This window comes from Convolutriloba macropyga, chromosome 12 (assembly GCF_964194025.1).
Source record: "Convolutriloba macropyga chromosome 12, txConMacr16.3, whole genome shotgun sequence".
Taxonomy (NCBI): domain Eukaryota; kingdom Metazoa; phylum Xenacoelomorpha; order Acoela; family Convolutidae; genus Convolutriloba; species Convolutriloba macropyga.
Genome location: NC_134479.1, coordinates 30087734 through 30115382, shown reverse-complemented (window position 1 = coordinate 30115382; position 27649 = coordinate 30087734). Strand labels below are relative to the sequence as shown.

At 35.2% G+C, this 27649-nt stretch overlaps 1 protein-coding gene across 10 annotated transcripts in view; it reads left to right on the top strand.

Moving 5' to 3' along the window:
• LOC142350842 (neogenin-like) overlaps positions 1 to 27649 on the top strand; it is a 97374-nt gene that overhangs the window by 56646 nt on the left and 13079 nt on the right. For all 10 annotated transcript variants that reach the window (XM_075402812.1, XM_075402810.1, XM_075402808.1 and 7 more), the window contains 12 exons: positions 3273 to 3402; positions 12010 to 12283; positions 12811 to 13364; positions 16476 to 16733; positions 19060 to 19160; positions 19794 to 19998; positions 20237 to 20542; positions 22340 to 22480; positions 23075 to 23227; positions 23712 to 23907; positions 26000 to 26247; positions 26695 to 27003. In XM_075402812.1, the coding sequence (XP_075258927.1) occupies positions 3273 to 3402; positions 12010 to 12283; positions 12811 to 13364; positions 16476 to 16733; positions 19060 to 19160; positions 19794 to 19998; positions 20237 to 20542; positions 22340 to 22480; positions 23075 to 23227; positions 23712 to 23907; positions 26000 to 26247; positions 26695 to 27003 (2875 nt within the window). The remainder of the gene's footprint in view (positions 1 to 3272; positions 3403 to 12009; positions 12284 to 12810; positions 13365 to 16475; positions 16734 to 19059; positions 19161 to 19793; positions 19999 to 20236; positions 20543 to 22339; positions 22481 to 23074; positions 23228 to 23711; positions 23908 to 25999; positions 26248 to 26694; positions 27004 to 27649) is intronic.

The window sequence follows — 27649 nt, the reverse complement described above, 5'->3', positions numbered from 1 at the left end:
GGTATCATGATGAAAGGCGACGATGGAGTGCATATCAATACGCTGGTTAATAATTGCCTAAATTTTGATACATAGGCTTTGAAATTTTTTTGAAATTGATTGATCAAAGTTGGAGAAACTCTCTTACTGATCACTTATTAGTTAAACTGTCAGCTATAATTAATGCCCTTTGTGGCTAAAATCATGTCGGCCGATGCGACAACTCTCATAAGGACTTACGCTTAAAAAAATGTATTTGCTTAATTTATTAGATATTAATTGATGGTGTGCTAAAACATTGAAGCTTTCAGCCTAATTGTTACATAATATAAGCTCAATCTTAATTTTTTTTAGATCTTCCCATTAACATGAAGACTGACATTTTTCATTTTTTGGAACAATTTCGATAATTTTACAATCTCATTAAATGATAGCACTAATTGGCACTTGACTTAACGGTCAGATTCATTACGGATAATTTTTGCTTGCGCATAATAACGTCACGAAATCTTTGTAGCATGGTTAGACTACCTCATCGCACATGTACCGAATGTTTCTATGCAATTAACAGTTGGTAGTGAAAAAACGTATGCCCCCATTCTGTAAACATCCTGTAAAAAAAGTTTCATTATATCCTACGTGAAAAATGCGGTTCTACTTCTTTTCACCCCGATTTATTTAACCCCCTATAATTTAACCCCGTATATAATCACCCCTCAGGCATTTAACCCCGCAATTTATTGACCCCGAAATCGGTTTAACACTGAAATCTTTTATCTATTTCGGCATCCAAAAGAACAATTAGCAAAGCTAAAGTTCAAAGGACTTAAATAACACAAAACTACTGACCTTCAAGAGTGCGGCATTGAACAGCTTGCGTTTGTATCAAATCAAAGAATAATGACGAGACTGCTTTTTAGAACAATGCCTTTGATCGAAAAAGAACACTTGACAAGTCTGACCTCTTTTATGTTGCACTTTGATTTAAATCAAAAAAGTTCAAAAATTGTCTTAGTCTAGAAGACGAAAGAACCGGTACTTATCAAATGAAAGGATGTAAGCTAAATTTTGAAACCTACATTCTGAAAAGGCAAAAAATAGCAATTCAAAACAAAATTCAACCGTGTATTTAGCAGAATTTGCAATGAAATCCAGATTGAAATTTTTGCTAGCAGCTACGCTGTGCAAGCTTCATATCTAAATGTTGCAAAACTGTGTTCCCAATTAGGGGTCCCATCATAAGGTTAACGCCCGGGATCAAATTCCCTAATGAGTCACGGTATGAGGCTTCGACGTAACTCCGTGAGGACGCAAGGAGGGCGCCAACTCAAAAATATTAAGATGGAGTTCGAATTTAAATTCACACTAAAACAAAAACACAATAAAATACACAATAAAAACACAACTAAGTCAATATGGCAATAGCCCTGAAAAAATGAATATCAGTTTCATCCCTGTAAATCTGCATCAAGTTTTGCACTTTCACTTTCAAATTCTCATACTTCTTCTTCTTTGGGAATTTGTGACCGGATGAGGCATTTAAAAAGTTTAATTTTTGCACCGCAGCGTCTTTTTGTTAATTAGTCAAATGTTTCCAAATTCCGGGATGGGATCTGCTGAATAAGGCTTGTATCCCATAATGCCAGCCCTCAACAGCATTGGTTGTTCTGGCAATTTCCTCAATGGCTGCGTCTCTTTGATTCCATATTTGTGGGGGGAATGTGGCAGGACGGTTCAATAGTGGACACTTGATATTATTTGTTTGGAAATATAAACAAAGCTCGTCTATTTTATCAATAACGAAGCTATCTAAATTCTGCTGATCCGCCACATTAGTTATTTCCTCGACAATCAATTCAAAAGATTTTTCTATTTGCTCATTTTTTTCGAAAGCTAGAGCAGGGATCATTTTAAGCGCCAGGGCCATTTCAAGATTTTCTGACACCAGCTTTTTTTAGTCCAAGTTCTCCAATTTTTCTAACAAAAATTTGAAATAAATGGAAATAACAGCCCAACAGCATTGAAGCTGGATGATGTTTTTGAAATGCATTAATAGGGGCAAATTCAAAATCCAACAGAATCTTATTCGGCTTACAATATGGGTCAAAAGTGTCTAAAGCATCAAGTAATCGGTTGTACGTTTTTTTCCGTTTTGTTGGGAAGTAGGGCATACAAACAAGCAGGGGCAATTCCGAGAACATATACATGAAGTGTGTATGTTTGATAGAAGTTTTTGGGCGATAGTTTAAACGTTCCATCCCCAAGCCAAAACTTGGAGCTTTCGAGAACCGATGTCATATAGGGATCACCAAAAACTATAAAACGCTCGTGGTCATCTTTTCCGCTGTCATACCGCATAACGCATACTGGGTTGAAAGAACGTCAGTTATTGGTGAAATTGCGGAAGCTACAGCTGCAGCGGGTGTTAGGTTTTCACTCAGGGCTTTAATCTCTTTTATAACTTTTCGTGTGGCTGGCTTTCCAATCGAAGCACTATGATTGTGCTCACCGTTCACGCGAATAAGTTGGTCATCTTTTGTTAAAGCGGAAACGCGGCACTTGTAACTTTGAAATTTTGAGCAATTCCAGGCAGTGGTAAACTTATTTAATCTTTTAACATAAAACTCATGGCCTTCTACAACCAATATTTCTTTGTTTTTTGAAGAAATAGTAAACTCAAAATCGGCAGTTATCATGCTGAATTCAAAATGCAATAAAACAAGAAATGTTCTTGAGTTCCATCCACTTTTAAATTGTTTTTATTTGCCCCATTAAGGATCAGTTGAGATAACTAATTCGCTAATTGTTATAGTTTTGCATTAAACTATTGTGTCGTTAGCTCTATGTCCCTGGCAATTATGATACATGAATTTACAGATTAAAATCGGGGTGAAATGATTGAGGTGTGAAAAGTATGTTCACACCTCAGTCATTTCACCCCGATTTTAATCTCCATTAATTAAAATAGAATTAATTGAGGCTTAATTATCCTCAATTATAGGAAGCTTAAAATCGGGGTGAAACAATATAGGGGTTAATTAATTGAGGGGTTAAATGATGTCGGGGTTAAAAAATCGGGGTTAAAATATAGGGGGTTAAAAGAATAGGGGTGAAAAAACAGAACACCGAAAATTGCATATTTGTCTAATTCGTATTTTTACAATGCTAATGCTTAGCTTACGCCATAACCGTTAATCCGTATTAATACATCTATAATCAAATGGTTATGAACAATCGATTTTAGATATGGGAAATATTCTACAAGGTAAATACTGTTTCCTGTTTCGTTTCAGCTCAACTTAGAAGGGACAGAATTGACCATATATGGAAGTGAGGGTACAGACGAAGGAATATTCCAGTGCCTGGCGACCAATGATTTTGGCTGGGCTTCTACCTTTGGACACTTGCACGTCATTAGAAAAGGTGAGTTTACCAATCACAGCATACAATTGATGTTTACAACCAATTAATTATAAATATATGACATCTGAAATGAGCGGAACGTCTACGATCAGCTAATTTCTCAATAATGTAGCTTAACTTTGTAGACAAATATAGAAACATCGACTCTTTTCCGTCACAAACCCTCCCCCAACCCCCCCCCCCCCCCCCCACCCCACCCCCTCCTCAACTACACACGATTAATTCAAGATGTTATAGTACCTGTGCAAAATCTGTCAAAAGATGGAATGAGTAAGAAAAAGGGTGTGGGGTGGAAAGAAGGGAGGATGACGGGAGGGGGAGGGGGATGTGGGGGCTTCATGCGGCATGCTTTAATCATAAATAGTTGAAATGGTTCACAGTTTATCATAAATAGCGGTGTGGCTATACCAATGAAACAATAAATACTTCTTTTGTATTATAACTTTTTTCTTTTCTTTTATTTTTGTGTCTATTCACACACATATTTGGATTCTACCTTTCCAATATATGTGTAGAAAAAAATCGCACATGGTGCCCAAAATTGCAAGTGTTCAGAACAATAGAGGGGAACAAATCAGGTTGGGCTGAAATCAATTCTTTAATTATGCATATCCTGCCACCTGTCTTGTAATTCATGTATTTTGCATTGCTTTAATGAACAGAAAATAGCATCTAGTAGCCAAATTCTAGATGGCACATAATCAATCGAATTTTTAGCCAAAAAGGAATTCATTTCTGTTGTCTGTCCTCAAGTTAAGAATAATGTATCCAAATTTTTGAAAGAGTATTTCTGAGCTGAATTTTGTTTTTTCTAAAGTGTGATCGGTAATCTGTTAATCACAGCACCGTTTAAGCTGGCAATTTTTCCATTTTCTTGCAATTTTCCAGTTCTTCAACTGAAAAATGATATTCTTCTACTTTTTACGGTTAACAACAGAAGCTTAATCCGTGTTCCGGAATAATTGTATTCGTTCATTTTGTATTGGTAATCATAACCACTCAACTAAGTGGCTTTTGAGATATTTAACTTGATAAAAAGGTCTCTTAAGAGACTCAACGGGACATTGAAAGACTCCCAGAAAGTTTTATCTGTTGTGAGATAGTAGGTTCTCTTTTTTGACGATCGTGATAGAATAGTCTGTTTGCGCTTTTCCCTGGTGGCTAATAAAAACTGTTCAGACTCAATGATACTCTTTTCAAACTATAATTTGCACCACGGGCACAGGCCCCTCCAGGCCAACTGGGAATCCAAAACACAACAACAATAACAACAACAACACCTACGTCTTTAAATTTAAACAATTTTTTCACTCATCTCTGGGCACGAATGTAACATGCGCTACTCAATCAAGCACTAGTTCTGAATACTTTTGGACATGGCAGCTACCTATGTTGAATTTGACAGCTTTTGAAGACTGAAAACGAATCGCAAATTTTTGTGGTGATAAAATAAGATAGATGGCGATGAACTAAGAGTTTTTTCTGGGCGCATGTTTTGTATAGACTTCATGTTGTTTATTCTTTATACGTCAGAAGAAAAAATGAATTGGAATTTTTTTCCTCACTTGGTTCGGACGAAAACCTCAGGTTTAATTATATACAAAATTAGCTATTGCGTTCGGAGGTACAACCAATAGCTTTCAAACTCAACAACCCCTAAAATTGTTTACTTTTGAAATCTCGCCCTAAGTTCTGTCGCGACACCAATCAGACTTTGCAATCTGGGAAGTATTAAATCGCTCACAAGCAAGTGCGATTAATTATAACCCACCTAGTTTATAACCTTAACCCTAGATTTTGACTGGCTGGCTTCACCAAATTTGATTTTTGTCACTTGACAAACTGCTGAGATATCCGTAATGAGCTCTATAGCTATGTGTCATAAGTCTATTTAAAACCAACTGCAAGCCAATTTTATACTTTGGAGAGGTTTAAACACAATGAAATTTCACCATACTGAAAATAGAATATTATACAACTGTTTTTTTTCTCCCCGGTAGAAAGCGGTGGTCTATAATTGACATTTTTATACCTGTGTGTTCGCATGTATCAATAGTAATCGATATTTTTCTATCACTTTTGTCAAAGAAACAACCTATATCAATGCAACACCGATTAAAATTTTCACACGAGCTTATTAAAGTAATCTGTTCACGTATTGCTGTTTTTGTTTCGGGGGGTGTTTGGGGGGGGGGGGGTTGTAGGTTTATTGTTCCATTATTACCTTCTGGAAATGGCGGAATATTTATGCGAGGCTGGCTTTTTTCCAAACCGAATCGGAAATTTCTCAGAGCATCCTAGAGAAAATTGAGTTATTACTTTTTATTCCATTAATTAACGTATATTAATTTCTCATCTTTTCTTGCCAAAATTTCTCAAAAAATCATATGACATTTTTGGTGAACAGTTTCAGCTTTGTTCAGTGATTCGTAATAAAATTTCGAAAGAAATCGCAAACAGTTAGGGGGAACATGATAAATGTTTTAATATTTAAATTTCTTCTTTTTCTTTTTCTTCAATTAAAAAAGGCTGGTGAAGGCTGAGAGGATTTTTGATTAATTGGTAGAACTTTAATATGCAACTCAGCTAGGTGAGATCCGGCTATCTTGCCTTTTTGCAATCCGAAGAATTTGAGTTTATCAGTGCGAGATGTTGTCTTCTTTTGTGAGCTGTGTTAAGATATTTTTTGCATGACTTTGAACTTTCAATGCAGTATTAATTTAAGCTCATTAGCTTTTGTAAGCACTAGTTGCAAGGCCTATAGTTAACGTGAAGAGTATCTTTTCGAAAGTTTTTATTCAAAAGTTAGGTACTTCATCATGATTTTTCGCCGTTTTTTTGAGCTCTTCTTAACTGAGACACAAATTGACGTTATCCTCAGTTCATAGAGGACTTGTGCAAACTATAAGTTTTCTGAATGTTTTTTTCTTGCGGGCGGTACAAGCTGATATTGTTTAAATCCAACAAACACAAATGAATCATTTTAAGTACTGCTTTTATCATTTTCTTAAAACAATTCATTCGCGAGGGGTATTGGTGATAATTAAAAACCGCAAAAAAAGACTGTGAGAACCATAGCTTCAAGAATTCTTCCAACTTTTTTCGTAAGTTTTCCTTAATTTTTTAAATTAGTTTTACATTCTTTGTGGATTTCAGCTTTTTCTCTCTCTCTTTTGTAAGTCCAGCAATTTTTCTGCATATTTTGTGCCTTCAGCTGGTTTTTTCTGTCCTCAAATAAGTTGTACTTGAGATTTTTACTAGAAAAATTTGTTTGGAAGACTTAACTTTAGACTTTAAAATTGGACCAGTTTGCAGTGATTTTGAGTTTTGTGTTTTCTAATCAAACATTTAATTTTTCTTTTTGATGAATCAACTCAGTTCTGCATCAATTGTTTTCTTCTTACTGTAGCAACAATTAAGTGTGGCATTTTTAGTGCTATTTTCCCGCTATGAATGACAAAACGGAAAAATATGAACCGAGTTGTACCGTTGAATTGATTTGAAAAACGCAATCTGCATTCATTTCGTTCTTTTGATTCACTGTTTTGGGACATTGACGTTTTTCTATTAAATTTTCAAGACATACCTTGTTAAGTGTGTGAAAATAGGATTTTTTTGTAGCAAAACGCAAGCAGAAAAATTTAAGTTTGCAAAATAGATGACTAATAATGAAAAATTTGTAGAATTTCATTGAATCCTGTTTTAAAAAATGGTTTTAATCTGAAATCCATGCTTGTTTTGAGATATTTAAGATTAAATTTTAGAGTGATTGGTTTGAACCAGAAAGCAAATTTTGAATAATACCAATTGCTGTTTTTGAGCTGACCTTTTTCTCTGAACTTTTGTGTTTACTGTGTTTATCAAAAGTAAAAAAAAATAAGTTGGTTTTCAACTCATTTCACACGATCTCTATAATATACAAGGTTATTTACAGAGTTAAAAACAACACAGTTCAGAAACTTCACTTATACTAATTTATTCGACACTTAATATTTAAAAATGGTTAATTGCTTTGTTGATGGTCAAGCTGCAGTTTCCTTCAGCGAGCTCTGATTTTATGCATAGTAATGGATTATAATGTTACATACGGAATTTTGAGACGTTAAACGTTTTCTTGTACTGTGTCCAAGCATTGTCTCTTAGTTCAATTAATTCCAATAAACATTCAAAAAATTATTTAAAAAATACGGCAGTTGATTTACATTCAATTTACAGGTCCCTATCCGATAAAAACCACAATTCGAAGAAATTAGCAGACTCCATACGAATGCGGTTTTTGTTTTTTTGTCGTATTGAAAAATTTGTTTATTCTTTCAATTGAAAATTAATTGTTCTCTCTTAATCTTTGCCCGCTCTTCCGTTTGTTAAATAAATGTAAAAACTCAAGAAACAAAATGCATCCAAAAAATCATATTTTTTGCCGTCAAAAAACCATTGTTCATTTCCGTTTTTCATGACAACGAACAGATTGAAACAAGAACCACGACTGCGAATTGGATTATATTATTTTTCAAGAAAAATTGTACTGTTTTCTCATTGTTTTGCTTATCAATTATCAGTTTTTTGTTCTTTGAGGAAAACAACCCTTTGATTGCATCCAAAATTACTTCCTAATTGCCTTTAGGAGAATTCATTTTTCTATAGATGCAAAAAATATGTTCAGTAGAAAAACATCTTCCTTTTTCATGGAACCATTCATTTGAGTTAACTAAACCTAAATAGCCCAATATCTCATTTTTTTGTTTTCAATAGTATTCATTGATATTATGGATGAAAGTTAAAGGATTCAGTTGGTGTTTATTTTGATAAAGTTTTTTTTCACTACATTAAGAATTGCCGAGCACAACACAATTTTTTTGCAATCCGGTTTTTCAACGATTTTTATACTTTCTTGCTTGATGGTTTCAACACATTCTCCAAAGTGAATGGTGAATGTTGAAACATTATGTGCCATGTGCAGTATTCGGTGAGACCTTGTTGTTAAATTTTTGTCTGCCCAATGTTTTCAGATCTTTGCACAAATGCAAAGCAATCATTTCACTAGTGTAGTTGCAAATCAGTACTGAATCATCGAATTCCAACTGTAAAGTGCCTTTTCATTACTGTGTGATAACATCCTAAGTAATTTTTAGACTGCGCCAGGACTATGCGGTTCAAAAACATTTGCTTTTTCGGCAATTAACATGCATAATAAGAAACTGTTCTCAAATATGTCGTCCGAAAATCTGCATCAACTTCCTGAATGACGTACTCGATAAATTTGCTCTGAGGTTATGATACATTTCTCGTTTTAGTGTAGCCAAAAATTTTTGGACAGTTATCTAAAGAGTGTGAACATAAATGATCCCAAATTTGGCAAAGATTCCTTCGGGCTGTACTTTCGAACGTTTAGAACCTTTTGATGTTTCCCAAGTTTTCTAAATTAATGTTTCTTTCGACAACTTGAAAGGTTTCGACTTTTCAAACATTTCATTCCTTGGAAGTGCGATCAATAGTTGTCATGTTTTAACTAAAGGGCATTTTTCAAGAAATTGTGTAATCCAAGTAGAACGCTCAATTAGCAGATGAAATATAACTAAAATGTTCTTGGAATTTTTCTCCATAAATTTTTACTGTCAAAACTTTGCTAAAAACTGACGGTTATTATAATAAATTTTTTAACGAAGTGCAGTTTTTTTTAATTAGGAAATGATCAATTTTCACATTTTCGTGCTGTAATACAAGCTGTCGGCTTTTATTAGCCTATTTCAAATTTAGGCTGTATAGTTTTATTCCGTTTCTGTTGTTAGGTTTGATGTTTCCTTTAGCTTGTCAAAGCAAACACAAGCTTGAAATTAAAACAATCTTTCCTGGTTTAATTCTTTTCACGGTATTTTGAATACAGTTCCAGTACTCGATAAAATTGTATGACTAAATTCGGCTCTCGATTTAATTATCTCTTGGTTGTTTTGTAAAAGATAATTGTTTAAGTACGTTTTGCTGGCAAAAAAGGAAGTTTTTCAGGCTTTTTACGTTTCAAAAAGTTTTTTTCAATAATTGTTTTAGAACCAGTTTTTTTAACTCATTGAGTTAATGAGTAGAGAAGCCTATTTCTAAAACAGTTAAAAATATTTTAAAAAGTTTCTCACATCTAAGGAGCCTTGAAAACTTTCATTTTCGGACGCAAAGTATAAATAGGCACTTATCTCTTAAAAAGTATCCTCCCCTGAAAAATTGGGTGAAATCAGGGTAAAAAATTATGAGGGACATAATTTTCCTTTGACACTTTTTCGGTTTTCTGACATTTCTGCTATCAAAGTTTAAAATCCAATATCTGATTATACGAGCTTTTATGAGGCAAGGAAAAACTGGGAATTCACTCCTAATTCGGGATTGCCCCCGACGTGAAGAAATTTAAGGAAAAAGTGTGGAAAACTGGGGAAAATTGCCACTTTGAAATCTCCATGAATCCTTAGGGAATCTGTGGGGCCCCACCAACTAATTATCTCCCATTTTAGGGAAAAATTGTGGACTTGAATCAAGTATTTCCAAGGGCGCTCGGGCAAATTTAGCGCGTGATTAACGGGGTTGGGAAAACAATGCAAAGTGAGGGCGAGAGTCGTTTTTCTAGCAGGTCGAGTTTTGTGTCAAATTTGAGTGTTTTCAGGAAACATTTGAGATCTAATCACGCAATTTTGACAATTAAGACATTTTTGAGGACTGATTTTTGTTCAAAGGTCTTGAGCGTTAGTTATTGATTCCGAAACTTGTAACTTCCTCAAAATAGAGACATTCTGTTTCAACATTACCAAAAATACAAAAACTACAAAAAGATATTGTGAAAAGCTCTATTCAAGTCTTAGATGAATTTGAAGCGAACGTTTAAAAAGAAATAAAAAAATTTGCAGTCATTGTTTAATTTGCCATTATGCCCCCCCCCCTGCATTGCCGCAGTTCAAAGTTGAATCCCTGTTACTATTTGTAAATTTAGAGCTTGCGCGATTGGGCGCAAAATTTATATTTTAAACACAATAAATCTATAATATGTAACAGAACTGATTTTTGATTTTTCAGGTCAATCTATAGATTTTGTCTCAAAAGTAAAACTCCATTTGGATTTTGGATTTTACTATTTGACATCCTAAATCCTTCAATTTCAATCTCTAATTGAGACAACACTGAGGACAGATTATCTCACTTCGGACGAAATTCACACAAATTTAATTCTTATGTTCACAATCTTACGACACATACTGCATATAGATTATGGTATAGTGAATAGTGAACAGTTTGGCGATAACATACGTATATCCCCACCCATTCCCCTTCACTTCACCCCCCCCCCCCCCCCCCAACACCCGCAATCCTCGCCAACTTTAGGAATATCCCACGTTTGAAATGTCAATCTTAATTAGGGGGTAGGAAATCACGTAGAGTATGCTCTGCAATTTTAGCTCTGACGTATAACTCATTTTGACATTTCTATGGGGTGTTCAAAGAAATGATTTGAATTCAAAATAAGGCTGCAAAGATGCATTATGGCGAAAGGTACGCATCTGATAAGATAATGTAGATAATAAACGTGATTTGAAAAAAAACTTGGTCGAAGAATAAACTGGATTTGGAGATATATGTAAAAAGATATTTTGAAAGAACTTAGTTATATATTGATTTCAACATGAAGCAAGAAAACAAAACTGTTTAATTAAAAAAAATGACATCACACAATATTTTTGCACGCTATGATATGGGTTTCTAAAAGGGTCAAGGTCACGTATGATCCTGGAATGGTCAGGTATGATCATGGTAGAAGTGACAGCCTGTACAACATAAAGTTCTTCACCGATTTTTAGATGATCAAAATGGTTACCAGTTGATGTTAGAATGTCAGAAGTGACCAACTGTCGGGGACATATTTTCATTTCCTCCATCCTTGTGAACATAAGGATGGAGGAAATGATCATAAGGATTTTCGTGAACATAAGGATTTTCGTCGAGTTTTAGTGTCAAAATTTTATTCAGATTTTGGAAGTGGGGTCTAGAAAATAAACCCCACGGAAAAATGGGGGCTTATTTGCGTGGGGGGTTACTTCCTATTTAAAATTATGTGGGGTTTTTCCGTGGGTTTTTTTCCGAAACCGTTTGGAGGTAATAGAAAATGAGATGAAAGAGAATTTTTTCGCATTTAAAAAGTACCCACCCCAACTTCTTCTCCCCTAGATACTGGCAGAAAATTGTACATATTAAACTGTCTGCCGGCTATATTTACTATTAGCAGTGATGCGAAAAACAATACCTTTTAATTGCTCTCGAACGAAGTGACTTCTCAAGTGACTTTTTCAGCCTTGTCTTCTTCATTTTTGAGTGATCGCAATTGCTCTCACTCTGAAGTAAAGTTTGTTGCTAAAAGGAGATAACAAGAGACTGAAAGCCTAATGATTCTGCCGAGAACTCCTGAGGTCGGGGGTTCGAATAATGCACTGGTGGGACGCTTTTCTACCCATGAAGAGAAATTTATCTAGTCAACAGCCCCTGCATTAAATTGGCCCGCCTGTCATTCGAGAGCCATTTGTGCGACGTTAGTCGGTTTATGTTCATTATTTTTTATTACCACTATTTTTGTTTTAGATCAATCCGGTTCTCAACTCCTGTCTAACTTGGGTCCTCCCGAAACGGTCCTGGCGGTCACCATTTCCAGTCGTTTTATCCAGCTAGCCTGGCAGCCCCCAGTTTTGACCAGTCCTTTTGGGGTTTATGGGCAAACAGATAGTGGGACAGTTGGTTCTAACTGGGTCAGCCCAGTCAGTGGGGGCACAACTCTGACCCAGAACAACCCCCCTTCTCCCCCAATTAATATCCAGGGATACGAAATCCGATATTGGAGTGCTTCCAATTCTAACCGGTAATTGAAATTTGATCACATGTATTTGCGATTTTCAATCAATATATAAGGCTGTAGAAGGAAATATAAGAAATTCAAAAAAAATGGAATGGTTGTCGCAGTTTTAGACTGGTTATTATTGTTTTCAACTTTTTGTATTGAGAGATAATAAAAAATTGTTTTATGGCTTTTCCATTATTCATTGTTTTTACTTAAACCAGAAAAACAAAGAGGGCTAAATAGATTTATTTTTCATCGAATGATGTTTCAATTTTCATTTTAGCTTGAAAATTTTGTAATTAAGAATAAAATTTTTCGAATTCTAACAAAAATATTTAAATTAAATTTTAGTAAATTGCCTAAACAACGCAGCCACTACATTAAATATGCCTTATCAAACTTGTACACACATTCGAGTACAAATTTACTCACAATTATTTTAAAAAATGATTTTCTATGGTAATACAAGCGTTCATACTGCCTGCTTGGTCTGGAATCTATATTGTAATTACTATAGTGATAAAGTTTTACCAATTTTTGCACTCTAGGTTTAAAATGATCACCACCAGACGAGGGGCCACTTCAGCTAACATAACCGATCTCACGCCTAGAACCTCTTACTCTTTCCGAGTTCGGGCCCTCGACAAATCCGGAGGCGTAGGTGCATTTTCTGGACCTCTCGTTTTACCAACTCTTCCCGAAGTCTTAAAACCAGAACGCGTCCGCAACCTTCGAATCGACGGTGTTTCATCACGTCAAATTGATTTAGTTTGGGATGACTTAGATGAACGTTTTGGGATTCTAGAATACGAAGTTTTGTTTCGGGAGGAAAATGTCGCAAGTGGGTACTCGAGAACCAGCGTCGTAACTACGAACCATTTTGCAGCTGTTGGGTTGCAGGAATTTTCTCGATACAATTTTATGGTGCGGGCACGAAATCAGTTCGGGTTTGGGCTACACTGCGAACCAATTCGTGAACAGACTCTCTCAGATTCGCCCTCGGGGGAGCCTACTAGTTTGAAAGTGTTTGCTGACTCAATTAGTCGGTTAATTTTGCAGTGGAAACCACCAAAACTGGAAGACTGGAATGGACAACTCACAGGTAACTAATTATGGAATAATAATTTGTTTCTGTTTGATTGCAGGGGAACAACATCAGGCCACGGCAACATTGTTGCAACCGGCCTGGTTTCAACTGATTTTTTTAATTCCACATTTCAGAGCGTTCCTTTCATGAGCGGAATTGCTTTCATTTGGTAACAATGACCACTTTTTGCGTCTGAATCTTTCACATAGTACCACCATTGCAGCCAATGTTTGACAGACTATGGTCAGCCAGAAGCTATGGTTAAGTGACCGCTCATTTTCACAAATTGTGCTTCACGGAGGTAGGAGATTGACCTCTCAATTGGTACCCTGTGAATTACTCGCCATACCTCTCGGCTATGATGCCACGTGGCAAGCGATATCAAGCCAAATCTAAAAACTGCAAAAATTAACTATTATGAAAATAAAAGTTATTTTTAAAAAGCTCTGCTAAGTACTACTAGCCCTTTCTGAGAGGACTCTCAAGAATCTGTTTTCTCACGTCATAAGATGTTCAAACATGCCTTTCATGTATCTCAAAATTTTCACTTTTTTGTGATCACCGTTTCCATTTGTTAAAGTAATTCAAATATTTTTCAGAAACAGATTTTCAGGGGGCTTATCTTTTGAACAAAGTCAGCAACTTATTTAAATTTAGATCTGAGATAGTTCAAAAGCTAAATGTTGGTAGTGAACTCAACACAAATAAACACTCTTACTGTACATGGTTTCCATAGTGGAAAAATCCGACGGTTATCTTGCAGGATTCTTGCAAGACACCTGCAAAATTATACATAATCACACCAGAGTCTTGCAAAAACCTTGTAATATAACCGTTTTTTGTCAACACAACCGTCTTTCTTGCAGGTCTCTGGCAAGATAATCGTCTGCTTTGAGCGGTTCTTGCCAAATTTTTCTCTTTTTAATAAAAAAAGAATGATACATATTTAACCTTGATAGCGAACTTGTCCCTACTGATTGACTGACTTAAATTGAACTGCTACACATCAATTAGAGGGTTCTGGATCTTCTTACATCTTTTTTTTTATCTATCATGATTTCTGTTGATGAACTTACTCAACAAGCTGTTTAAACCTATTCTGATTTCTTACAATTCAAAGAATTTGAATTGCATTGGGGCGCTGTCTTTTTACGACTCGAAGAGGAGTATTGGAGAAGTCCTTTTTTTAATCAATTTTATTGGAGTGATTTTTGAAGCGGGAATTGAAACGCGTGAAAAAATTTGGAGTGATTTTGGCGCTGAACAAAAGTGAAGAGCGGAGCGAAAAGAGAGTGGGTTTTGCTCTTACCGCTTTTTTTTGAGAGAGAGAAATTGATGTGTGAAAAAATTTTCTCTAAGCGAGCGAAATTTTTTTGTTCACGTGCGGCATTTTAAAGCAGTTTTTTTCATTTATTTTGGTTAAGAGGTTTGGTTATGATTTTGTTTTAATTTTAGGCTGGTTTCGGTAGTGGTTTGAGAATTTCTGGAAATAAATATGAATTTTATGACAATTTGGAGGTTTTTAATGTATGTTGCTGATTTTCGGGCTAATTTTTGCGTTTTTTTGACGATTATTTTGTTTTACTCGCTCAAATGGGCATTGAAGAAACCCCTTCTACTTGCGCAATTTTATAATAACAATTGGTTACAGTTTTGTGGGTAAGAATCATTTTTTTATTGAGAAATATGACAAAAAATGGCGAAAATTGGAACTAGTTTTCTTAATTTTTTGCAGTTTTAGCCTAAAGTATTTTTTCAAAATTCACATAAGTGGTTTTTGTAAGTACTAGTTGTTTTGATGAAGTTATTTTGGCAGAGAAAGTTTTTTTGCGATCTCAATTTATAACAAAATTTGATCATATTTTATCATAACAAAAAGATTTATCATATTTTAACAAATTTGATTTTATTGTTTTTACTTTTTTGTTTCATGACTTTGTTTCAAGATAATCATAAATTAGTGAAGGCACATTTTGTTTGATGAGTAGTTGGATGGCGTTTAAATGGATTTTCACTTCGAGTCGTTTCCGGAATTCTTCCAGCTATGTTTTTTTTTAAGATCTGTTCACATATTTTAATGATTTTTGAAGTCAAATTGGAGTGGTGATTTTGGTCACGCCGAAACAGGAAATGGAGCGAAAAAGGGAGTGGTTTCGCGGCGTGAATTTTTTTCGCTCTAATTTTAAAGTAGAGTGAGAAAACGGTGTTTGAACAAAAATTTCGGTTTCTCGGTAGTGGTTTTTTGTTCACATGCGGCAATTTCACTCTGATTTTTACTGTTTTTTCGATTTTTTGGATCGGATTTTTCTCTAAATAGTTTTCCCAATCCATTCACAGCTCATTCTGGACCTAGTTTTTTTGTTGGAATCAAAATTACATATCTCACTAGTGGTTTTTTTGTTTTGTTTTTCATTTGATTTTTGTTTTAGAAATGGTTTTCCCAATTCACTCATTGTCCGTTCTAGGTCTAGTTGTTTGTTAAGTCAATAAAACTTCTTTGAATTGTAGGTCAGGACTTGTCCTGCTATGTTTTTTTGTTTTTTGTCATGTCTATATATTGGCAATGAAACCATCAATGTGCTGCCATTTTTTTTTTCAAGAAAAAGACGCCTATATTTTTTGTATGTTTTTTTTTACAAATTAACTGTATTTTTTTGAGACGGTTATCTTGTGAGAGTCTTACAATAATCTTCCAAGATGAACGTTTTAAGCCAGATCTCACACGACCACCATCATTGACAGAATCTTGCAAAATAACTGTGAGAGTTGAACTAGGGTTTCTGAGAGTCAGTGAAGGAGAACAAAAAGAAAATCATATAATCTGCTGCAATTTTGCAACATTTACAATATCATTTTATTGACTTACACATTTTTCGAGCAGCAGTTTTTTATATATAATGTTATTATAACCGATATTGATACATCGCATTCAATCTCTAAAAGTACAGGAAGAAAATGACGTAATTCATGCTAGATGGTAGATTTGCAAACATTTTAATACCCTGTCATCGTTTTCCAATTTTTTCTCGACCGTCCCTTCGAGTAGCTGCAAAGGATGCGCAAAAAATGCAGAAAAATGTTGAACATTAATTATTTTGACCCATGAGAATCTATTTCACTTCGCAGGTTACTACGTCAAATACCGGGAAAAACGCCAGCGAGAAACCAAACTGGAAAAGTACCAGCTGTCTGATCAAGAACTTCTGGCTTACATCTCAGCTCTGGACACAGGAGAACTTGCAAAAACTCTCATGTCTGAATTCGTTCTAAAAGATCTGAATATCGATGCTGAATACGAAGTGTCAGTAGCCGCAATTAATATGAACGGGACTGGACCTTACTCATTGTGGATAACTGGACGCACAATGGAAAAAGAGTTGCCTGGTAAGAGAATGTTAAACTTAGGTGCAGATATTCTTGGTAGAAGGATACGATTACAAAGAAATCGATGATGATTATTATTATAATGATGATATTCATTATTGAATCAGAAAACTGGGATTTCTGCTAGCAAATGACAAAACATGGCAAATTTTAATCGCGATTTTTAGTAGAACCGTTTTTAATTGGCTTTAAATTTTGCCGATAAATATACATATTTTTTATGAATAGCGAATGATTTTTTTAATGACCATAGAAACAGAAATAATTAACTGTTTTCATGTTTTTTTATGACGGAAAAACAACATTTGCATTGCACAAATACAAATACAAAGTTTTTCATATGCACAAATTCAAATACTGTTTGCTCAGAGGCCGCTGAATTGTTTATTCGCAGTAAAATGTATAGTATTATCAAAATTTTTAGTATTGAAAATGAAGTAGAAAAAAAATTGATAAACAAGCTTTGAGTATCTCTGACACTCACGAGAAGGAATGGTTGCAGTTTTTCTTAAAAGTTAAAAAATCGCAATATTGCAATAACTGGTGTCTGAGCAACCAGCAGATCAGGTTCCATAAGTTTACACAGATAGCAGGTAGAAAAATTACGAAAAATTTTCATTTGTTTGTTGAAAATGCAAGAGAAAAATTGAAAACTTTCAGCTGACTTTAGCGCCATATGAAAATTTTCAGCAAAAATTAAATTATTTTCGTTTTACATTTGTTTTTACCTCAGAAACAGTGGTGATCAATTTTTCCAATACTGAGCATATGAAAATTTATAATTATTGACACAAAACTGGACAGGACAATTGAATTCAATTACTTTTTTTTCTAGTAATAATCGCAATTTTAGGAAAATGCTAGTTTTTTTGAACAATTCCTGTTCAAATCAAAGTTGTTTATTTTTAAACTGTTCTGATGAGCTGTGATAGTCTTGAGCAGCAAAATTGTTGATTTGATTTTTTTTGATAGTGACCAATGATGAACACAAATAATCTAATTATGGTTTTTGCTCATATCTATACAAATGTGACCGTCTAATTTTTTCAGCTCTAAGAGTACCTTTTTGTAATACCTTTAAAACTACAGCAAAACATCTCCCGAACGTTCGATTTTGAGATATAGGAAAAACATTTTCCGTAAAAGTTTGGCGTGACGTGTTGACAAAAATGCGGGCCGAACAAAAAAGTATTTGCTATCACAGACTATATTTCGACCAAAAAATTTTGCCATTTTGGCCTGAAGATTGCATTTATTTTGATTATTTAATTCTTTTTAACTTAATTTATGAAGAAATAAATTATTTTTATTTAAAATTTTGACTGCTTGGATTAATTCAGTTTTTGCATTAGTTTAATAATTCGACTCCCCTTTAGAAATAACTTATGTTTAGGGCAAAACTGGCAAAAATTCGACGTATATCCAAAGTGTCTTTCTATTAAGAAAAAGAAAACTGTCCCAGACCGTTGGGTGGTGAGATAATCGTGTTTTTAATTTGTCGATTGTAAATTGCTGGGAAAGTTGGGGGGGGGGGAGACTTTCACCACCGTTATTTTGTTTCATCCTCAACGGTATGACTTGATCACCAAGAATTGGTCTCCCTCTGTTCCCGGAGTTTGGCGGTAGGGCAAATCAGCGCTGAATCAGTCTAGACATTTTTTCCTGGATGTTTTTGTCACAATTTAAAACTGGGTAGTCTTGATATTTGAGTAAAATTTAGTGTATGAAAAGTAGTATGTTCAGCTTAACTCCCTCCAACAAGGTTTGCTTTGTATGCAATTCGAACTTCTAACACGTGATGGGTATTTGTAGCATTTAATGACTGAGTGGTAGCATAGACTGAGTGGTAGCAAGTCGTAACCACTCAGTCAAATGGGCGTTGTGGTAGTTACCTAAAAGCTTAAGAATGAAAAGCGTGTATACTACTATGGTAATTTCCAGTTATGAGTAATAAAAGTAAGACATCATGCTGCTCCGACTTAACTTTAGCTCATGAGTAATTTTCAGACAATACAGGATAAATTTAGACTGAGCAAACTCTATGACCTCAATATAATGAAGAAATACTGCACATAAAGAAACTTTGTTTAGAAACTTGTGTAAAGAATATTCTGGAGATGCAATGTTTCAGAACTGAATTAATTTTTTTCTCTTGAAATATGCTGGTTCAGCGCTGAAGTGCTCTGCAACTCAAGTCCGGGTTCGGAAATGAACAAAATCGAAAAAAATTGATAACAAAAGACAAACGCACGATGTCGACAATAAGGCTTTCGCTCCAATTAAGAAACTAGTAGTTGCCAGACTCATTTCTTGGTTATTATTTCAGAGAATGAGATTCCTGGGAAGTGTGAACTATCAGCAGATGTGATAACTGACACGAGTATCTCAGTGGTATGGAAACCTCCTTCAAACAGCAACTCAACAAAGGTGAATTGTTATCCATAAAAGGAAAACCAATGAGATAAGACTATAGCGGTTGCATAAACTATCAAAAACTGAATCTATAAAAATTGTATGTGATGATAACCCTTGCTTGACAAGACGCAATACTCTTCAAAATTTAAGACATATGATTCAGGCAAGACGTGTCACTTTTGAAAAGTGAAAAGATCAGAGTGACAAATAGTTGAGGCTGGAATCTATAGCCCTGCCGATTACATTTATGTTTGTGAGTTATTTTGTCGCGTGCCTATAATCAGAAAGAGACCAGACCTCTGGTAAACTACTGATGAAAGACTTTCTGTTACCTGATTAAGACCGCAACGTAACATTTAGCCTGGGAATGCTAAATGCTATAGTCAAGAAAAAAGCTTTTGCAAAAATCTTATCATGAGACAGAAATTTATTCTGCAAGATCTTCTATGATTTCGTGGAAGCTCTTGCAAGCGGGTGCGTTGTCTTGCAAGATTCTGCCGGAATCTCTCAAAAACTAGAGATATTTTTGGACTAAAGAGCAGCAAACTGTATTCGTTAGTTAAGCATCTTCACAGAGCCGATGGAGAGTGTTACGTTTCAAAAAATTTTGGTTAAAAACTTTGAAAAACTGACAGTTTATTTCAGATCCGAAGCTACCGTGTGTACTGTAACAAGCTATTCCCACAACCCTGGGATTTTGCAACGGAGATTGACAGCAGGCAGTTCTCAATGACATTCACCGACCTTGAGCCAGACACGACTTATATCTGCGCTGTTCTGGCGTACAACAAAAGTCCAAAAATGTCTGACGCGAATGCTGTACAGATAAATGTCAAAACCAGGGTGAAACGTAAGTTTAAATATTTAACTTAAAATACCACTACCCCGCGCGAAAAGTCACCTGAAATGATGGTATATATGCCTATTGGTGTATTTGATGGTATATATTTGGTAAGAGGAAAAAACACGGAAAAAACTTCAGTCACCATTATCAGTAATATAATTATGCAAATGTTTGTTCACGGGGAAAGGAACGCATCAGTCATGATGACGTCACGATTTTTTTAACTAAATGATTTGATTTTCAGAACCACTAGAATTGCCCCTAACAACACCAACCAACCTCAAAACCCTTCCTTTAACTGAAGACTCGATCAGTGTACGATTTGATGCGAACCACACTCGAGGTCAAGTCTTCCAAATAAGATGTATGCCACGAATATTAGAAGCGAACAATATCAAGGAGAATATAGTTATCGTCAATACAAGTAATACTTATTACTACTTCTCCAATTTGCGACCCAGCACCGAGTACATGTTTGATGTCAGAGCTGTGAGGGGAGACAAAAGCAGTGATTGGGGGTTCCAAATCTCAGGCACGACACAAGAAGACGGTATGTACAATTATTATAGGAGTAAAAATAAGAATAAAAAATTATCACAGTATAAAAAATTTTCACATAGCTGGCAAATTGCTGGACAACAGCCACGCAATATACCGGTGAGACCTTTAATTAAAATTTAAACTGAATAAAATTTAAAAATCCAAAACTAATCTCTAATTAACAAACAATTTTTTTCTTCAATGCACTCTAGTGTGGGCGACCTCTATTAAATTTCAATTAGAGTTTCCATTCTCAATTTGAATTAAATGAGAGGAAAAATTATTTTTTTTGTATTGTGAAGTATGTTACGTATGATAGAAAATATCATCACTCAATTTATCTATAAACTGATACCAAGGAAGTAATTGAAATGAAAAAAGTAAAATGTGATATTTTTTGCAAGAAAACAAATGTCTAAATCTCTCCAAAATGCGATCTAATTTACCCTGGGATACCGTTTATCTTGAATCAATGACTAGAACAAACTAGACAAAACAAAAAACAACTGTATGTAGCAGGCAGACATTGGAAACAAGAAGAAGTGCGCTGTTTAAATTTTAAAGAGTTGTTTAGATTTTGAAGAGAAAAATTCTGAATCTAAGCAATTTTCTGACAAATTGCGAATTTCCAGCAACTGCTCTCCAAAGCCCTTTCTGTTGGGTCAGTGACAATCGACACAAAAATAACTCAAATCTGATCTTCTCCGTTTGTGCCCCTCCCCCATTACATTATGCACCTCCCCCCTTTTCGAGAGCACGTGTCATTACATGGCAAATCATTATGTAAACATATGGCACATGCGTCTGGGGGTGCAGTCTGCACCCACTAAGCTGGGGGGGGGCACACAAAAAAGATTCCTCAAATCAAAATTAAACAAATCCAATAAAAACACTAATTGCAACCAAAAACATCTTTACCTTGAAAAAACGCGAAGAAAATAAAAACTGCTAAGCAATTCATGAAAACGATTATAAAAGATAAATAATTCAAAATTGCGCATAAAAAATTGATATCTCCACAAAATGGCCAATAAAACTCCCAAATGTACAATAATTGATAATAAATGTGCGATTAACCGTTTGGATTGATAAATTGAAGTTAAAACTAAAAACACTGCTTCAAAATTATTTTACCTGAACAACAAGTTCTACTCAGTTACCGCAATTCTTTTCCACGCTAACTTTTGTTGTTCGCTTTCTCAGAAAAATGCTTGAACAAAAGCAACTCTAATTTTCTTTCTTCTTTGGACGTTTTTCTACTTATTGATATAAGTAAGCACTTGTTTTCACGCGCAGTGTTGACATCTTGCCTCGGTGCCATCTAGCCGATTAAAAACCAAGATCACATGATGCGACTCATACAAATTTAGCTGCTGAGTGGTAGAAGTCGCCGAAAAATGTCATTTGACTTTTAAGCACGTGATCAAACAATCCTACCGAAAACAAGGAAGACAACGAGTAAAAACATAAGACAGATGATTTTTTTCCAAACAAAGCCAAGATTAGGCCACTAATGACCAACAGCTATCGCTTCGCGGCTAATCATAAGAGCAAAATAATTATTAGAGCAAAAAAACTGTTATGAGTTAAAAAAGCCAACAAATTCATGAATTTTTCTGTTGGCTTCCCTTTATGATGTCCATTAAATTAATATTTCAAACAACTTTTTTAATCTCAGTACTGGTATCGATGAAATTCACTATGATGCAAAGCCTTCATTTCCTTTTATAATCTTTTTTGAAATTAAAACTGGTATAGTGAACAAATCCATTATATAGTAGGCATTTTTGAAATGGTGTATTTTCAGTGCCTGGCGACGCCCCGCAAGAGTTCGACGTGACGAGTGACATTGGAAATGACTTGACAGCTGTTCTGACATGGAAGCCGCCATTGCAACCCAATGGCAGAATTACAGGATACCTCATATCATACAGCCAGAGACTAGACGGTCAGATCTTAATTCTCGCCACGGTTTTAATTCTTTACATAGATGGGACAATCAATTATCATTCACAATTTGGGATATGTAGAGTTTGTGGGATTGCTTTTGGGTGGAAAAGTTTGTTGCGTTAAATGATGTAGGGGTAAAAACATACATTGCTAAATTAATCGGGGTGAAAATAGTGGAACCGTTGTAAATAACGCCTGTCCTACAAAGCGTAGGATTCGATTGATTATCAGATCTCGCAAAATAATTGTCAAAAAAATATTTGCTCGAAAATCAGTAGAATTTGAAATATACAATTTTCATTTAGCATGTTGCCTAATCCAATGGCTGAAACTAAACCTCTGACGTAGGAAGTGGCTAAAATCGAGCTTGCTGCATTATGAAAAAAATTTATCCGAAATTGTTTGGGTAATTTGAGGCTGATTTTATAATTTGAATTTTGTTAGCGTCTTTAAATGTGACTGCCGCCAATTTGTTTTTCCTGAAAAATACTATCAAGTACCCCCCCCCCCCCCCCCCCAAAAATAGCAATGCATTTAGTCAGTTAAAACTTTCATGCACATCATTAAAATTATCCAACTTGTGTTTTTTCAGAGAAGAACTGGGCTATGGAACCGGTTGATGGTCCAGCGTTGGAAATGCGAGTGCCAGACTTGCAGCCAGAGACCATTTACTACTTCAAGATCCAGGCCAAGACAGCAGTGGGAACTGGGCCATGGAGCTATATCAAAACTATGAAAACTGGATGTAAGAATTATTAATTTATAAAAGTTGTTCGAACCTCACATTTCGCGTTCTTTTGCACACATTAAACAGTCTAGGCTTCACCCCCTCCCCCTCACATGAACTAAATTGCCCCGCCTGTCGTTCGTGTGCAATTCGACTGACATTTTTTGGTTTATGTTCAAATCATTACTCAGTAAGATATCGTTATTTTTGCAATAATCGACGGATCATTTACTATTTGTTGTTGGCGTGAATCAAATATATATCTTTTTTAAAAAATTCTTCCTTTTCCTAGAAAAATATAACTTTTACATCACACGTGCCGAACGGGAAAGCAGAAAAAATAAAAAATAGCAACTCTTCTGATTCGCTTTTGGAAAGTCTTTTCCGCAAGAAAACTTTGTAAATCAATCATTAAATATAACCAAATAATTCTTCGGAAAAATTCAATTATTATTATTATTATTAACTCTTCACATCTTCAGCGGGTTATTTCCTGTTTCAGTTTTCTTTTCACGAGGTAACTTGGTTCCAAATGACAACAGTGGAGTACATCCGGGTGTCTCTTCTGAAATTGGACTGAAGAAAGAACATGTCTATATCATAATAGCGGCAGTGATTGGAGCATCGCTCATTGTCGTTTGCTTGATTCTGGCGTTCGTTGTTTGCCACGTGTTCTCCAAAACCGCAAACAAACATAGGTAAGCCCGCCAGTCCTCCATTCCCCTTTTTTATTGAAATTGGAAAAATAAGGATGATCGGTAATGTGCTTTTGCACATAATGCTGCAACCTATCAAAAGTTAACCAGCAAATGTGAAAATAAAATTCAGAACAATTATTGCAGTCTATTTGATAGCAAAATCCAGAACAATTATTGCAGTCTATTTGATAGCAAACAAAGAGCTGTAAAATATTTTGTTTTATTAAGTATTTGATTTTTCAAGTTTGTCCATTCTGCGTCGTTTCTTCGGTTTTCTTTTTTTTCAATTATGACCCTTGACATCTCATCATAAACCATGAAAACAATGCAGAAAACTTCCGAATAAAAATCGACTTTGTTCTTTTAAAAAACGGCGGAAGGCGAACAAAATAGCTTTTCTCATATACCCAAAGCCAAGAGCGTTTTCAGGTTGAATGAAATTCCTACACATGTGATAAAAATTGTCGCATTTTTTTTAAAAAAAACTTAAAGGAAAATTTCAAGCTGAAATTCGATGAAATATAACTAGCAAGTATGGCACAACTTACTTCAAAGAAAAGTTAAAAAAAAGGTTTCATGTTCAATTCTGTATTCACTGTTTTAATCTGCTCTGCATGAGTTGAACAGTAGTCAGTCGTTGTTTGTGTCATGTGAAAAGATTTATAGAAAAAGAAAAGGGAAAAAAATTGGCCTAAGTAGGAAAATCATTTTGAAAACAATTTCCGAAACGTTAGGTTTTCAAAATTTTAAACAAGAAAACTGCTAATTGTCTCATCATACTTGCTGATATGTAGAAATAGGCCAAATTGTCAACACCAGTTGAGGGAACTAGGGAAATTAGATCTCAGGATCCGTAAGAAGTTATATTAGGCCACATTTCTTTTGGATAAAACTTTTTAGAAATATAATAAAAATCAGCCAGCTAACTTTGGCAGAAAAAAGTATTTTAAAGAAAAAGAAGAAATTTGTTAATAGTTGGATATTAAATAATGAATCAAAACAGCTCATGCGTTAAGTCGTTGAATTCCTCTGAATCGTTAGCATTAAGTTTGGTTACCTGAAGCCCAATAGCCAAAAGTTTGGTTATCTGAATATGCCACTAGCCAAATGTTTCACAAAACTATATCTAAAATCAATCTGAAGAAATTGAGAAATCGTTTGCTCTCAGAATAAACATTAAAGACTGACTTTTTATGCTATTAGAAATGAAAATCACTAGCTTAAGCATAGTTGTTCTCAAAAACTTTTTAATGTTTCCACGGAAAATGCAAGGAAATTCTTTTCCAAAGTGAACTTTTTCATATATGTTGAATCTATCCTCAGTTTCACATTTCGAAGTATTTGCAAACATAGATAAGTTTTTATGTACCATTTGTATCTTTGATAAAATATACCACGCAGATTTTCTAAAAATGTTCAAACATTAAATTAAAGAAAAATTGATTTTTTGCTCAATTTTTGTTATATTCTTCCAGGCAACACTTGAGCCACGGAACCGATTTTTTAAAGCAGAATTATTTAGCGAATTTTTCGTTTAAAAGATTCTATGGGGGTATTTCTCCATATTTAAATGATTTAAAGTTTATGTAATTTACATCAAAGTGTATATGTAGCGCAAACATTTTTTTCTTCGATGAATGCAGAATTCGAGAACTTTTTTTCAAGAACAGTACTACCATTGTTGTACCCTTTTAAAAAAGTATTGGTTGGCAAATAATGATGTAGCACTTTAGCAAGTAACCCCAATGAATTTGGAGGCTTGGACCAATTACTCAAATTGAAATAAATGAAAAAAAATTCTTGAATTTCCTGAATCAATTGTATGCAATATAGGCAGCAGTTTCCGAGAAAGAGGCCCGGTATTTTCAACAACACTACGATTATGTTACACGAGACCAAGATTGTAGAAAAAGTAGTGCCAGCAAAAGTTTTTTTTAAAAAGAAGGCAACACAACTGCATCATTAAAATTATGAAAAAAATTGAAAGTAATGCAGTAATATTTTCGATTACACGTTGTTCTGAAAAAAATATTATCATTGTCGATTTTGCACATTCACGTGAACCTTTTTGTAATCTTGTTTTTCAAATCAGATTGAACCCTATGCAGTACATGCCTGCGGCCGAAACGAACTCCACAATGCAAACCCTGCAAACTTTCAGTGCCTCGAACCCCCCTGACCTGTGGGTGGGTGTGGCTGCAGGTCAAGGTCAACAAGGTCAAACCCACTCTGGTGGACCCACGCCCCACCACATGCCCTTAGAGGTCAAACAGATAGAGCAGGATGCCCTGAGGAAGTCTCCGCCCACTGATGCATTAGTTTCTAGTGCACAACCAAATGGCTAGTTGACTCAAAACAATTTTTCAGTCGATCCCCCCCCCCCCGAGTTTTTTATGCGCGTTTACCTTGCAACAACTCCTATGCGCATTTGCTATTATATAAAACACACTATAATCGACACAAAAATATGGAATGGGGGCGTAGAATCTGTAATTATTTCTGGAATGGGGGGCGTAGACAACAAAAAGATTTCAACTATGATTATTTTTGTATCCTCGCTCATTACAATGAATTCTAAAAAATCTGAGAATAGCTGCTAATAAAATGATCTTAGCTGCGAAGACCTTAACTACTCTAAGGACTACTCTTCAAAGAGTAGAAAAAATCTGGTTTTGTTTTTAAATTATTGTCTCAATTCAATGTAATTTTGTCTGGTGGGATTTTCCAGTTTCGATTTCACACCATCAATTGCAATCACAACATCAACAAAGTTATTGAATGTTGCAGGTATCACCTATTATCAACCACCTCCTATTGCTTCCCAACCTAACGGGTACCAAGGAATCACACCCTACCAGCCCCTGCTTCCCGACCCTCAGAAAATGTCCCCGCAGGGTTTCACAACTACATCCATAGCAATGGCAAACAACAGCAACCCACCGCCATGCAGTTTGATGCAACCCACACCTGTTATGACCACTGCCCATTTTCCACAGCTGGGCAGAAGCGCGTTCATGTCCGCAACTGGGGTGGGGGGAGCCAGCGGTCAGTCGCCGCTACCCGCGACTATTAGTTCAGGAGCAAGTTATCCTAAAGGTAAAGAAAGATTCTCCGGATCTTTTCCGTGGGCGCTTAGTGGGCGCATATTATTTGCACCCCCAGACACACGTGCAATATTTTTACATAATGGTTTACTATGTAATGACACGTGCTCTGTAACTGGGGAGGAGGGGGGCGCATAACGTACTGGGGGGGACACGAACGGAAAAGATCCGATTTTCCATCAATGACACGAGAGAAATGACAGCAGAAAATGGGATTAATTCACCTGTTCTGTTGAAAAATTTCACCAAATAGTTTTTTTTTCTCTACCATAGCTCATCTTTTTTAAATAATAAATTGCTTATTTTGTATATAATGTTACTTAAACTTGTATAAAAATTGCTTATGTTGTCTATCATTCTACTGGTAACTCGTTCAAATTTGGTTTATTGACGCATTTTTTGATATTCTTTTGTTAATTTGCAAATAGCAAAACCAAAATTCCTATTCGAATTTATGGAAACTCTCCCCTTTCCTTTTTTGATCTATCTTTCATGAGATGCTACGCCAGTGTTGTGGCTAAGTGCTAAGCTTTCACAAGACTGAGTTATCTGTGCATTTACCTTTCTAATAAGTGCTTTTCAATGCGGTCATTTTGGCTTTTACGAGCTCGAGTCCGTTAAAAAACGTTCTGTTTTCT